The following is a 13,874-nucleotide window of genomic DNA, read 5'->3' as shown; positions in this document are numbered from 1 at the left end:
ACTTCTGAATTGGCCTCCACCCCACCCCTCTGGACTACTGTTAGTTGTTATGTTTTCATTTTCCCTAAGCCGAAAGTCTGCTGATTGCAATGTGTTTATGCCACTACAGTTAAGGATTTATGACTACAATAAAGACCTTGAGTTTGTATCAAAGCTGGCTATATGTGTGCAGTTGGCAGCACAAGATAGATGGAAAGTAACTCCTTTAATTGCAGTCATTGACAATTGAAAACACAGCATTTCATCTGATCATACAAATTGTACAATGTAGAATGTAACAGCACCATTTCAAAAATGCCCTGCTGTAGTGCCTGAAAATACTTTAGCCTTTTTAGCCCAGTGCAATTTGTATATGAGTTTTTGCATTGAAAACCTCCCATACACCATCTTCAAGCCAATTTTGTTTTTACTATCTAGTTCAGTAACAAAATGGGTTACACCTCCATCGTTTCCTTGTTTAATTATAGTGAGATTATCAACCATTTCAAGTTGAAATAGACACTGGGCTGTAACAGGGAAGTTGCTCAGTCATTATGCAAATGACTGTGACATCCTCTCACAAGAATTGAAGTGGAATGAGATAGCTGAGATGAACTAGTTGCAGAAAAGATTGACAGACAGGATCCTGACTGAGTTGGCCCTAGTAAAGTGCCCGATCTCTCTGCAGGACCTGATTCACTTATACCTGTGTATTGATGGATGCTTTCAACAATATAGAGGACTAGCTGAATACCTGCGGTCTGCTACGAAACTATGTGATTGGGCTTGATAAATTGACACAGGTTGAAAATTAGTGAGTAGTTACCATCAACCTCTCCTCTCCCCTTCTCTCTCTTAGGCTTGCCCCACAGAATCCTCCCCTATCCTATCCCCTTCTCTCTCTCAGCCTGGCCCCACAGAAGCCTCTTTTTCTCTCCTATCCCATTCTCTCCCTCAGGCTTGTCCCACAGAAGCCCCACCTATCTTATCACTTTCTCTCCTTCAGGTTTGCCCCACAGAAGCCCTACTTATCTTATCACCTTCTCTCCCTCAGGCTCCTCTCCAAACTCCCAGCCAGCAGGCCGGGTGAGTCATACACTGGCCACATCCATGTCCAGGTTTTCAGGTTGGGAGGGGGGAATAGAATATCTAACTCAGGGGTCCTCAAACTTTTTCAACAGGGGGGCTAATTCACGGTTCCTCAGACTGTTGGGGGTCTGGACTGGCTGGGTGTGCGTGGCTAGGTCATGTGACTAGGTGGGCATGGACAATTTAACAATCCACTGAACAATGCACACAAATTAAACTTTAGTTTGTTTTGCTCCAGGGGGTGTTTTATTTGCTTTTGTTTGCATGTTGCTCTTTTGGTTGCCTTTTCTTTTTACTAGATCATTTTTTCAGTTGTTCAGGAGTCTAGTGGTCCTATTCGGAAACTCAGTTTTGCAGCAATTCTTCTCAGCCCAAGGAGCTTGAGAAATCTCTTTTTCTTTCTCTCTCTCCCTTCTCCCTCCCTCCCCCCTCTTTCTGTCTGTCTGTCTGTTTGTCTCTCTCCCCCCTCTCTCTTTATCTTGTGGAGGTGAGGGAGGTAAAGAACAGGCTGTTTTCGCCAGACTTTTAGCCTCCTGGGGCGTCTGCGCCCTGTTTTTCACCCCCCTCACCTCCAGAAAATGTCTGCAGGCCAAATTTGTTGGTCTTAGCTTTCCGTTCCAGACCGTGGGGCTCGGAAGGTAAGTCCTGTGCTTGGCCAAAGTGTGGGCAGGGCAGTCTCCTGGTCCTGCGTGGGCCTGATTAATGGCTTTTCAGAACTCTCAACTTCTTCATCCTACCATCTCTGAAAAAGTACACCATCCAGATGATAAACCTCAGGCAGAAAGGTTTCCAAGATTTAAATGACTCCTTCTCCACCCAGGCTATATTCTAACATCCTAGCCCTCCTGAACTATTTGCAATGGAAACTAATAATTCTGATACCACAATAAATGTTATTTCAACTAGAAGAGAATAGCACTATATCATCTGGGATGAGAAACTCTTAGCTATGTAGGTAGCCTTTGTAACTTGGAGGCATTTACTGGAAGAAGCTCAAAACCCTGTTGAAGTTGGAACGGATCATTGTAAACTGGAATACTTAGAAGCAACTCAGAAGTGCTACTAGCTGTTGTCAGAGACCAACCAAGGAAATGCACATAGCTTTTATTTCTACTACCTAGACCCCAGAAAAGTGTATCTGTTCTTCATTATTGACTTATCAAACCCAAAGATGTTGAACAAAAGTGTTGATACTTTTTCTAAAATGGTACACTTTAATACCTTATTCATACTTACCAACAAATTAATTCAATTGTTCCTGAACCACATCCTCTATATTTATGCATTGCATAAACATTTTATTTTGGAGCATGAAATTCCATTCACATGAGAACTAGTTTGGTGTAATGGTTAAAGGCACTGACTAGACATCCAGGAGATTCTGTGCTTCAGTCCTGCCTCAGGCATGATCTGGGTAACTTTTGGTCACACATTCAGTGCTAGAAGGCTGGAAAGACTGCTTGTTCTGTGCCAAGTTTTTGATACAAACTTAAAGTCAAGCTTTATTATGGAACATAAGCCAAAATCCAGTACATGGTAAAAAGGCTGCAGCCATGCATAAACTACTCTGCTATTAACAATATGAAATTCTACGGGCTACAAATGTAAATGTAGCATACATCCACAGAAATAACATCTTATTTTGCAAACTGGCTAAACTACTTTTTTATCATTTGCCTACTTTAAATGCCAGCCTTCGAATCTACACAACTGGTGCTTAAGGATCAGACAAGGAAATGTGCAAACATTTTGCTGACTGACTCAACTTTGTCCTGCTCTTTCAGCTGGTCTGGTTATCATCAGATACTATAAGTAATTGGTCTGGATCTGAAGGAACAGGTCTATGACTTGAGGGGTTTCCTAAACTCACAACCCTATGCTTGAGTAAAAATAAAGGCACCATGGTCATGGGAGTCTATGCCCAGCTTTGACTGGCACTTCTGTTGTGGTAGCTTCTGAGTTATGAAGCCCTTAACCTGATTCTTCTGCCCCCATAATGCTGTATTTAGACTATTACAATGGGTCTGTGTTTGGAGATAATTCAGAAACTGCAGTTGGCTGAAAACATAGCTGCTGGCGAAATCTAGCAATTTAGGACTATAACGTCTGATGCTTTCATAACTTCAGTGGTTACTAGTAGACTTCCAGTTCCAATGCATACTTCAGTATTCAGCCTATAATCGTGATGGTGAACCTATGGCACACAGAACCATCTCTCCAGGCACGCCAGCTGTCACCTGTTGCTCTTCCGGGTTTCGGCATACACATGTGCACCAGCCAGCTGGTCTTTGAGCATATGGGAGTGCCGTAAACCAGAAAGGCAGCTCCCTGGCATGCATGCGTGCACCTGGAACCAAAAGATCAAGTGACCGGCGCACATGGGCACACCAGAAACCGGAAGCTCAGATTCCCAGCGCATTCATTTATGGTGGGAAACTGCTCTTCTGGTTTCTGGTGCTCTTGTGTGCATGCACACCTGCTCCTGTTTTGGCCCTCGGTGCCAAAAAGGTTTGCCAACACTGGCCTATAAAATCACAGCCATCTATTATAGCAAGAATCGAACCATTCTGTCTATTCATCCCAGGAATACATGTTTACAGTCTACAAGAATTAAAGAGAGGTGATGTAGGAGCTGACCAGGTTGAGCCCGAAGGAGAGGTCAAACATGTCACCAATCTTGAATCCCTTCATCCCTACCAGTGATCTAAGTCCAGTCCACCTTGAAATCTATTGACTCTTTGCTTTGACTTATAGTAGTTCAGATTCTTGTAGAGAGCATTAGCATATAATAAACCATTTTAACTGCTTGGATTCCTGATTTCCTGCATTTGACAAGCAGTCCTTTTTGATCATGGCAGTTCCAAGGTTATGGAACAGCTTTCGTTCACAAAGCCATTCATGATGATATTGGACTGTCTTTTCTGAGAAGGGTATGTTTTAATGTTTTGCTGGTTTTCAGTCAACAGTTTTCAGTTAATGTGATTTTTGTTTTGTTTTGTGGGTCTCAGGTGGTTTTGAATATTATATTTCCATTATTACTTTTAAAACTATCTGTAGTATTTTGGAATTGGGTGATATTCAAATCTTTGTAATAATCACAAATGAATATATCGTATTCAACTAATTATTTGCTTTCTTATATTTTAGGAAGTTGAAACTGAGCAGTACTACAGTTTTTTCCTAGCAGAATTGAAAGAACGTGGGTACAATGGATTCTTTAGTCCAAAATCCCGGGCTAGAACAATGTCTGAACAAGAGAGAAAGCATGTTGATGGTTGTGCAATATTTTTTAAGACAGAAAAGTAAGCAAACACTTTTTCCCTGGATAACATGCATTAACTTGCATAACAAAATCAGTTTTCCCCCCTGCAACAAAAACTATTGCTTTAGCTTTAGTTACTCTACTAAAAAAAAGGTCTTTTTATAAGTTACTGGTTTAAGAATCTTATAATATCTCAGCTGTTAACAGCAAAACTGTTCATTAATGAGGTATGAAGAAAGGGGACTTTGGATTTTAAAGTATGGATGTGAAATACATTTCAAACTGAGTTACCTCAAATCTGAAACACTCATGTTGGATGCAAAATGGCCCACATAAGGTTGTAAAATACCTGCTTCAGGTATGAGATGGGCAGTTTCAAGTGTTTGGGGAATGTTACAAACGAGAACAGAATTAATTTGAGCTCAAAAAACTTCAGAGCTATATAAAACAACCTGCTTTCCATTCAAGATGGAGCACGTCATATTTTAATGAGATGTTTGGCAGTTGAAACTATTGGAGTCAAATATTTTGCACACCAGTTTCTTCAGCATTTTTTTCATAATAGCAAGGAGATTTGATTGCTATTGAAGAATCAGTATTGATTCCCCCCCCTCCTCGATTCAGATGTATAGAATTGTTGAAAGCAGTTTTTTGTTTTCTTTGTAGTTTGTGTGTGACATGAAATGCGTATTCGTTGCTGAAAGAATATGAATGTTCATCTTATATATCCTATGTTGAAGTTACACCATAAAAGTGCTGGTGTAGCATTGAAACTTTGACGAAGCTATGAATTGAGACATCTTTGTTTGCCACTTTAAATTATTTGTAAATGTATTTATAAAATTAATAAAGGTGGGATACAAACAAATAAATATAAAAACTCTCCACCATAAGATTGCCAGGCAATCTTAAGCAATTGTCTTCTCTCACTTTTTTTAATCTCTCCAGGCACAATATGAGACATGATGCTTAAACAGTTTTTAACTTACTGTCAATTTTAATAAAAACCTAGTGTGGTATACAGGTAGTCCTTGACTTACAACCACAATTGAGCCCAAAATTTCTGTTTCTAAGTGAGACATTTGTTAAGTGAATTTTGCCCCATTTTATGAGCTTACTTGCCACATTTAATCATTGCAGTTGTTAAGTGAATCTGGCTTCCCCTTGTCAGAAGGTCTTAAAAGACCATGGGACACTGCAATCATCATAAATATATGCCAGTTGCCAAGCAGTTCAATTTTGATCATATGACCGTAGGGAAGCGGCAACGGTCATAGGTGTGAAAAATGGTTATAACTCACTTTTTCAGTGCCATTGTAACTTTGAATGGTCACTAAGTGAACTGTTGTAAGTCGAGGACTACCTGTACTGGTTAAAGTATACCAAATCAGGATCTGGAAGATCCAGTGAAGTCCATCCTTAGCCCTGGAGTGGTGGCTTTGGGCCAGTCACATTGTCTCATTCCATTCTATTGAAAGGTTGTGATTGTTGTTGGAAAAATTATGTAGGAAATGTTGTGTTTGCTACTTTGAGGTCAAAAGGCAGCCTATGAATCTAATAAATAAATAAGCTGTATGAAATGCTCTTTATATTTAAATGCTATCTGTTTTGGCAAAATGCAACAGATTATAAAAAGAACTTTTTACGTCAATACATTTCCAAATCACTAATTTATATCCTACCTTGGTTATGAAGCTATTAATATACTGAATCTTAAGTGAATTAATATATTGAGTTCATACTGCTGCATTATATAGTACTGAAGCACTAGCATTGACTAATTTTTTGAAGGATTCACTAAAATAATTCTGTAACATTTTAAAATTCACTTGGTTCTCAAATGAACAATTCAAGGTAACATGCAAAATGAAGTGCTTCTATTTTTAAAGAAGACTATATATACATCAGCTATTACAATTAATTATAACAATTATAAATATAGCATTTTTTTAGTTTGGACTAGACTACAATTTAGTTTGGTCTTTTTTTTGGTAGGAATAAGTAAAGTAGCGTCTTCTTCAACTCCTGATGATTTCATATGTCTATCCAAGTTGTTTTCTTGGCAACAGTATGGAACTGGTTTGTCAGTACACTACTTGTTTTTGTTTTTTACTTTATTAACTTTATTAAAATTGAGCACAACCCCAGACTTCCTTGGAGTGAGGCTATTTATTGGCATAAAACTCCTTTAAAAATTTATATAGATTGAAAATGAATGCTAGCAGCCAAATGCTGATATCTCAGTGCATATGTTGGTAACCTGGTTATTTGTTTCATTCTGCCAAAGAATCGCTCTTTTTTGCCTACTCAGAAATTCAGCCTGAGGTACCTTTACTTATATATGGCGTAAGCTATCACTTCATTGCTCTATCTATATTAAATACATCTAACTTCATTGACTTCATTGCATCGTCTGTATTAAATAGATACTGCATTTCACTATATCTTTTCTATATTTTAAAAATCCTGTTCTTAAGTAAATAAGATGCATCAAGTGTGTGTGTATAAAAAATGGGAAATGACATCTTTGTTTCTGCCGTGTTCTTTTAAGGTTCACCTTGGTTCAAAAACATACTGTTGAATTTAACCAATTGGCTATGGCAAACTCTGAAGGATCTGAAGCAATGCTGAACAGAGTCATGACGAAAGACAACATTGGGGTTGCTGTGCTATTAGAACTGCGAAAGGAGTTAATAGAAATGTCATGTAAGTTTTCTGTTAATCTAGTAATAGATTGGACTGACTCATTTCTCTCTCTCTCTCTCTCTCTCTCTCTCTCTCTCTCTCTCTCTCTCTCTCTCACACACACACACACACACACACACACACACACACACACACACACACACACACACACACACAGTTTGGGCTGTTCAGAAGGGCTGTTAAAAAAACCCAAAACGATGAATGACCAATCAGTGGTGCTTTGACGTTTTCTGTGTTGTGATCAATTTAAGAATGAAAATTTATTTTATAATACCTTACTAGTTCTAGTTCTTACAGGTAGTCCTCATTTGACAACCAAAATTGTGAGCAGCATATCAGTCATTCAGCAACACAGTTTTTAAGTGAAACTGCAATTTTGCTTACAATCTTTTGCTCCCTCCTCTTTCTAGATCTGTAAATGTCTAGAAACTTATTTTTTTCATCATGGTTGTAATTGTGAACAGTCACTAAACAAGGCAGTCACTAAATGAGGACTTCCTTTACTGCAATTTACAGTTGTAAATAGCTATTTACAGTTGGCTAGTTGTAAGTGAAAAACACATATCATAATTTCCTAGCTTTCACTGTTACTAAAAGAGGAAACCTTCAACTCTTGTACCAAAGAAAAATACTTTAGCTGACCCAGCTACAATTGACAATCTTACCTAGTACACAAGAGATGGCTCTACATCTAATTTTTGCAGTACAAAAGACCCTATGATGTCAGAAAATTGAAAGTAAACATGTAACATGAATATTCCTGTGAGTTGTTAGAGCTTGCTTTTCATGTCATCATCTTTTCATATTTCTGTGTATGTTTTGTTAATATCTAATGAAAATTAGATCATATGTTAAATGCTAAAAATGGACATATATTCAGTATTTCATGTAACTATGTAAGGAAGCCATTTTTGAATTGCTTTATAGAAAATGCTGATCCCTTGTACTGTTAGAGGAGAACAGATTCCTTTGGTAGTGCTACAACAGATTATTTAGTTATTCATACAAAGGGGCAACTTGAATAAAAATGGTTGTAGAACAGTTTATTAGCATTGAGTCCTGCCTCTAAGTAACACGGCACTTTCTTTTTTATTTGTGAAGGTATCTCTTCTGCAAGGGAGACCATTGTCTATTCATGGGAGCCGCTGTGTGACTTAGAGATCTGATATTCTCATATTTCTGTTCATGTAGGGAGCCTCTATGAAGAGAAAATGTAGAAGTTACATTAGAAGATAGAGAGTTCAAGCAACAATAAGGGTCATGTTAAAGATATGCTGCAGTCCCTTTCTATTGCTACTGTCCCTTAGAGGGTGTATAATTACTGGTTAGTCCGAAGTTCTTTGGGTTTTTTTTTCCATTTACAAAATTATCACATGTTGCCTCTGATTTTCTGAGCAGACAGTGCAGACTAAAGAATCATCTTGGCTACATAGTTACAGATAGCAGCAGCAGTTGTTTTAAAGCATCACAATTTGTGTGCAGACTATCACCATGTGGCTTTTTGTTCTTGATTAGTAATGTAATGATGCCAACAAAAATGACACTGAGCTCATTTTTCTTTTTAAATGGTAAAATGGCTAACTAGGCTAATGAATCCTGGTTGATTTCCATTGACAATCTCAATTTAGTTGCCCAGAAGTAGGCTAGAATGAATTAACCGTTAATATTCATACAGTGCAGTTCCATTCTTGCTACATTGTATATGGTTTTTGTTTTTGTTTTTAGCTGGCAAACCACACTCTGTAATGGATAAACAGCTGATTCTGGTAGCAAATGCACACATGCACTGGGACCCAGAATATTCTGATGTGAAGTTGGTTCAGACAATGATGTTCCTTTCTGAAGTAAAGAACATAATTGACAAAGCCACACGGAATCTCAGGCCTAGTGCTTCGGGGGAACATGCAACAATTCCACTTGTACTGTGTGCAGATTTGAATTCCTTGCCAGATTCTGGTAAGCAGATACATATTCTAATTAATTATTGGAACAATGATATTATTAATTATTTTTTTGTACAGTCTAAAAGAGTTTACATTTTATTTACTGAAATATCTCTGAAAGTGTAGGATGGCTTCCTTGCTGTTAATTAGGACTTCAGAAGCGTCAAGCTGTTAAGGTCTTCTTGCGCACACTGTTGTGCAGGAATGATCAGTTCTGAATTCAGGTTCAATTAGTGCTTCTAAAGAATAAAAAAAGGCAGAGAGTAGGGTACCAAATTAAAATGTAAGAGGTGCCCTAATAGTTGTAATAATAAACCATACTGTAGATGGTTCAAAATTATGAGTAGCAAAGGTCCAAAGCACTCTGAATTCTCTGCTTGACCATCACTTGTTCAGATTCTCAGTTAAGAGGGCATTTAATTGAGGATGGGTGTGTACAGCTTTTTATGGATTTAGCATTTTGTATTAGATTTTTGTTCCACTTTTCTTCCATGGATATTCAAGGTGACATACATAACCATTTCTCCTTCAGTTTTCCCCACAGTAATAATATTGTCAGTTAATTTGGTGAGCTCAGATGACTCTCCCAAAGTGACCTAATGAGCTTCCATGGCCTAAAGTCACTTAATTCTAGGTTTCTCTAGTCCTAGTCCAGCACCTTAACTAATAACGTCTAATAAATTTAGTTTCAATTCAATCGCACTGCACCCACTGGAAATTTTTTCTAATCTTCTGTATGTAGCATGGAATAATACCGACCTTCAGTAAAGCATTACAGTATTTGTAAAGTGGAAGAATTTTGAAAACTGAAATTTGATATGAACACTTAAGTACAGGTAGTACTTGATTTACGGCTACAATTGAGCCGAACATTCCCATTACTAAGCAAGACAGTTGTTAAGTGAGTTTTGCCCCATTTTACAACTTTTTGTCACAGCAGTTAAGTGAATCACTTAACAGTCAAGTTAGTAACATGGTAACTTAACTGTTAAGTGAATCACTTAACAGTCAAGTTAGTAACATGGTAACTTAACAACTGTCAGTCTGGCTTCTCTATTGACTTTGCTTGTCAGAAAGTTGCAAAAGGTGATCACATTACCCTAGTTCACTACAATTGTCACAAATACGCCAATTGCCAGTCATCTGAATTTTGATTATGTGTCCATGGGGATGCTACATTTTTATAAGTATAAAAATGATTATAAATCACTTTTTCAATGCCTTTATAACTGCAAACCATCACTAAATGAATGGTTGTATGTCAAGGACTACTAGTGATGGAGTTAGACTTGTTTTATTAACCTTTGGCTCACAAACACGTAGAACATCACTGTCTCCTTAATTTAATTGATTTGGTCCAAATCATATATTTCATGCTTATTGTTGTATAGAAAACAAAAAATACAATCAGCTGATAAACATTTCCAGCTTCTTAGTCAATAAAAGCAGTATAAAAGTGAATGCATGGTAATACTTTCCTTTGGCCATGATGGAGCAATAGTACTGAAATGAACAAATTTGCTTTTTTATTAATTGTTCTTTTGTTAATTTGCATTGTAATAGGTGTGGTTGAATATTTGAGTACTGATGGCGTAGAAACAAATCATAAAGATTTCAAGGAACTGAGATATAATGAAAGTCTCACTAACTTCAGTTATAATGGGAAAAACGGAACTACCAATGGAAGGATTACTCATGGTTTCAAGTTGAAGAGTGCCTATGAGAATGGTTTAATGCCTTACACAAATTACACATTTGATTTCAAGGTAAGATTGATTTTACACAGAGATTATGACTCCTTAAAACAAATTCCCATTGCACTAATGTTGCTTTAAGGTTTATGTAGGTTCGCTGGAAAACCCAATCCAGAAACATTATGAAATATGAAGTAAATTATGGTAGGAATTAGGGATCTGAGAGTGTGCAGGATTTTGGAAACTGAAAAGAAAGAGAGAAATAATTTCCTGTTGTAATTATCGAGAAGTGTCCCGTAAGATTCTGTTATTTTATATGCATATGAAGTTTCTGGAAATGATCACAGAATTAGAGCTAGTTGTTGGTAACATGTTTATTTTTATTGTTCTGTAAATTCAGGACATCTCAGAAAATCTTGAGCATTTCCAGGTTATTTGGGAGAACAAATTGAAACTAAATCAGGACAAGACGTATTTGTTACTGAATGTGGGAGATGGACTTAGAATTTTGAAGAAACACTTATTATGAGTGGAGTGGGATGGCATTTTATTCTTAAGGATCAGGGACGGCATGAGGTTATTCTATTTTATTCATCATTGATGAAGGATAAATCATATAGCATCAGTGACCATATGGATATTTTATCATTTTCATCTGATAAATCAGACCTGTCCCTGCCTGGTGAGAGAGACCTGGCTTTGGTGACTCATCTCCTATTGACCTCAAAGAAGCACTTACTGCTTATCTTGCCAGAGATGCATTTGACACTAGCAATTACTTCTGCTTTCTGTAGATATTACAGATGGCCTCAGGAGATGAAGCCAGCTTCTTTCTTATTACAGCTTAGAGGGGGCTCAGAAAATACCTGAGTTTTTATTTGCTTTTTAAAATAGGGTCTGTTGTTAAAGGGGTAGGGGGATGGGGGGAACCCACAAGTAAGGAAATGACCAAAACATGCTATGTTACATGTAAAACCTTTTATTGCTTCAATTTATATAGCTCTCACTTTTATGTGACTCTAGGCAGATTGCAATAAAATAAATAAAATGCATAAAATATTCAATATAAAAATATATAAATTCATAGCAGCTAGCATAATCTAACCAATCATTCACACAGCCAAGTGATAGATCGTAATACATGCCCAGGGCACCAGGCTAGGCTCCAAACCAAGATTTCAAGGCTTTACAAAAAGCCAAGAGGGCCAGAGCCAATCTAATATGGGAGAATGATGTTCCAAAGGATTGATGCCACAGCAAAAAAGGCGTTCTTGGGTTCCTCTAGCCAATACTTCTTAGCTGAAGGTACCTAGAGCGGGGGTCCCCAACCCCTGGTCCGTGGACTGCACCACATTGGCATGCCAGAAACCAGGCTGTGCCAAACAAAGCCCCATCTATAGAATGCAGGCAACACACAAACCACGCCTCTTCCGGTCTGTGGAAAAACCTGTCTCCATGGAACTAGTCCCTGGAGGTTGGGGACTGCTGATCTAGAAAATGCCCTGCCCTGCCAGATCAGTCAGGACAATTAGCCCAATTTTTAAACATGTCATTAAAATTTGACCCTATGGAATAATATCAGGCTTTCCATTGCATTTATAAATAGCCAGTTTGCAATCATACAACAAACATATATTGACAATTCAAAGTTGCAAATTGGAGGTCACACTGTTTTTACAACATGAAGAGGTATTGTTTGTTGCTGCTCCACTCCAAAGCTCAGTAAAATCAGTAATTCTTGATACCGGGAGAACTTGCATTTGGTGTGTATGTATAATTCAAGAATATATTCCCAGTTTTAAATCACATTGATGTTTATAACAGTGCAATTACAAACTTAATGAATATTAAACCAAAATTTGATGACAATGGATCAGAACCAGATCATATGACTTAGTGTCCTGTCATCTATTTTACTCTTCTAAAACAGATAAACAGCCAGACCGCCTGTGTTCTAATGTTAGGAGTTTGTTGTTACAATGTTTAATATTTTTGTTTTTAAGCACACCTTTGTAAGCTGCCCAGAGCCATTAAGTGGATGAGAGTATATTAATTTGTTGAATATATAAACTCCAGATTAGGAATTCTATTTATAGCTAATACTCTTACTTCATATTATCTCATCATTGCTTCTCTCGTGTCTCTTCTCTTTTCCTATACTGATTTTGGAGAAAAAGCCCTTGGCTCAGCAAGGTTCAGATATTAGATTCTGATAATAAGATGAATGTTTTTTCTGCTATATTGGTTCAAGGCAATATTATTATGTACATTGGCTAAATTATTGGTATTTCTCAAGAACTACTGGTACTAGTGTACTATGAAAGATGTCTGACAAATGGGGAATTAGTTTAGCCTCCATTGTCTCACCTAGTCTAGAATTATCTGTAGCTAAGTAATCTGGTGTTCTCCAGATGTTTAGGCCCCAACCATTGTAGTCAAGGCTATGAGATTGTGTACATTTTAGTTCTAAGCATTTTGAAAATGTCATATTCTGTCCCAAGAAGTAGAATTGGACGTAGCATGAAGATTTCTGTTCTGCCTGTGAGAGCAATAAGCCTCACTAATTCTGAAGGCCTTAGTATGGATCTCATGTGCCATCTTTTGAGATAACGTGAATGTGTCAAACCAATTCAGATTCTATGGCTATGCTTACATCCCCTCTCCTTTCTTGTCTAGATGTTGTGTTTTTTAAAATCTTTTTGAAAAAGGATATCGTAAACATTGCCATCGCCACAGATAGCTATCCCACTAGTTTTACAAATGAGTTTATGTGACTTCAGTATCATCTCTGGCAACTGTAGCTTATTTTCTTCTCTACATACCAAAATATCACACCATATTTTATGGTGTCATAAACCTGATCTTGTTTTTCTGCAAACAGTCTTTCTCCTTTCCTTTGATCAGAAAGTAATTAATCAAATTTGGCACCTGAAGTTGTGACCAGGGCCATTTCTTAACATCACAAATATAAGACAATAGATCATTTTAAAATGTCCCCTTTCAAAGTCCTGCATTTCAGCCCACACACATGCAGGGTAGCCATTCTGATGCTACATATGCTACACCAGGTAGCTAAGAAAGCATGGCAAAAGCCATCTTTCCTGGCTCATGGTTCCAGATATTTAAATGGTTTTTACAATTTTATACCTCTCCTATTCAGTAGTTATGTGAGCTGATTTATTGCACACATCAGCTGTGGAT

General features: G+C 37.5%; 1 protein-coding gene across 4 annotated transcripts in view; it reads left to right on the top strand.

Annotated features, from left to right (window-relative positions):
• CNOT6 (CCR4-NOT transcription complex subunit 6) overlaps positions 1–13,874 on the top strand; it is a 51,007-nt gene that overhangs the window by 32,878 nt on the left and 4,255 nt on the right. For all 4 annotated transcript variants that reach the window (XM_087709485.1, XM_087709487.1, XM_087709484.1 and 1 more), the window contains exons 8-11: positions 4,216–4,370; positions 6,882–7,036; positions 8,762–8,992; positions 10,543–10,745. In XM_087709485.1, the coding sequence (XP_087565611.1) occupies positions 4,216–4,370; positions 6,882–7,036; positions 8,762–8,992; positions 10,543–10,745 (744 nt within the window). The remainder of the gene's footprint in view (positions 1–4,215; positions 4,371–6,881; positions 7,037–8,761; positions 8,993–10,542; positions 10,746–13,874) is intronic.

The sequence above is a fragment of the Thamnophis sirtalis genome, unplaced genomic scaffold, assembly GCF_051295495.1.
Source record: "Thamnophis sirtalis isolate CommonGarterSnake01/CBP01778 unplaced genomic scaffold, rThaSir2_p1.2 scaffold_3, whole genome shotgun sequence".
Classification (NCBI taxonomy): Eukaryota; Metazoa; Chordata; class Lepidosauria; order Squamata; family Natricidae; genus Thamnophis; species Thamnophis sirtalis.
This window is presented reverse-complemented; position numbering and strand designations above follow the sequence as displayed.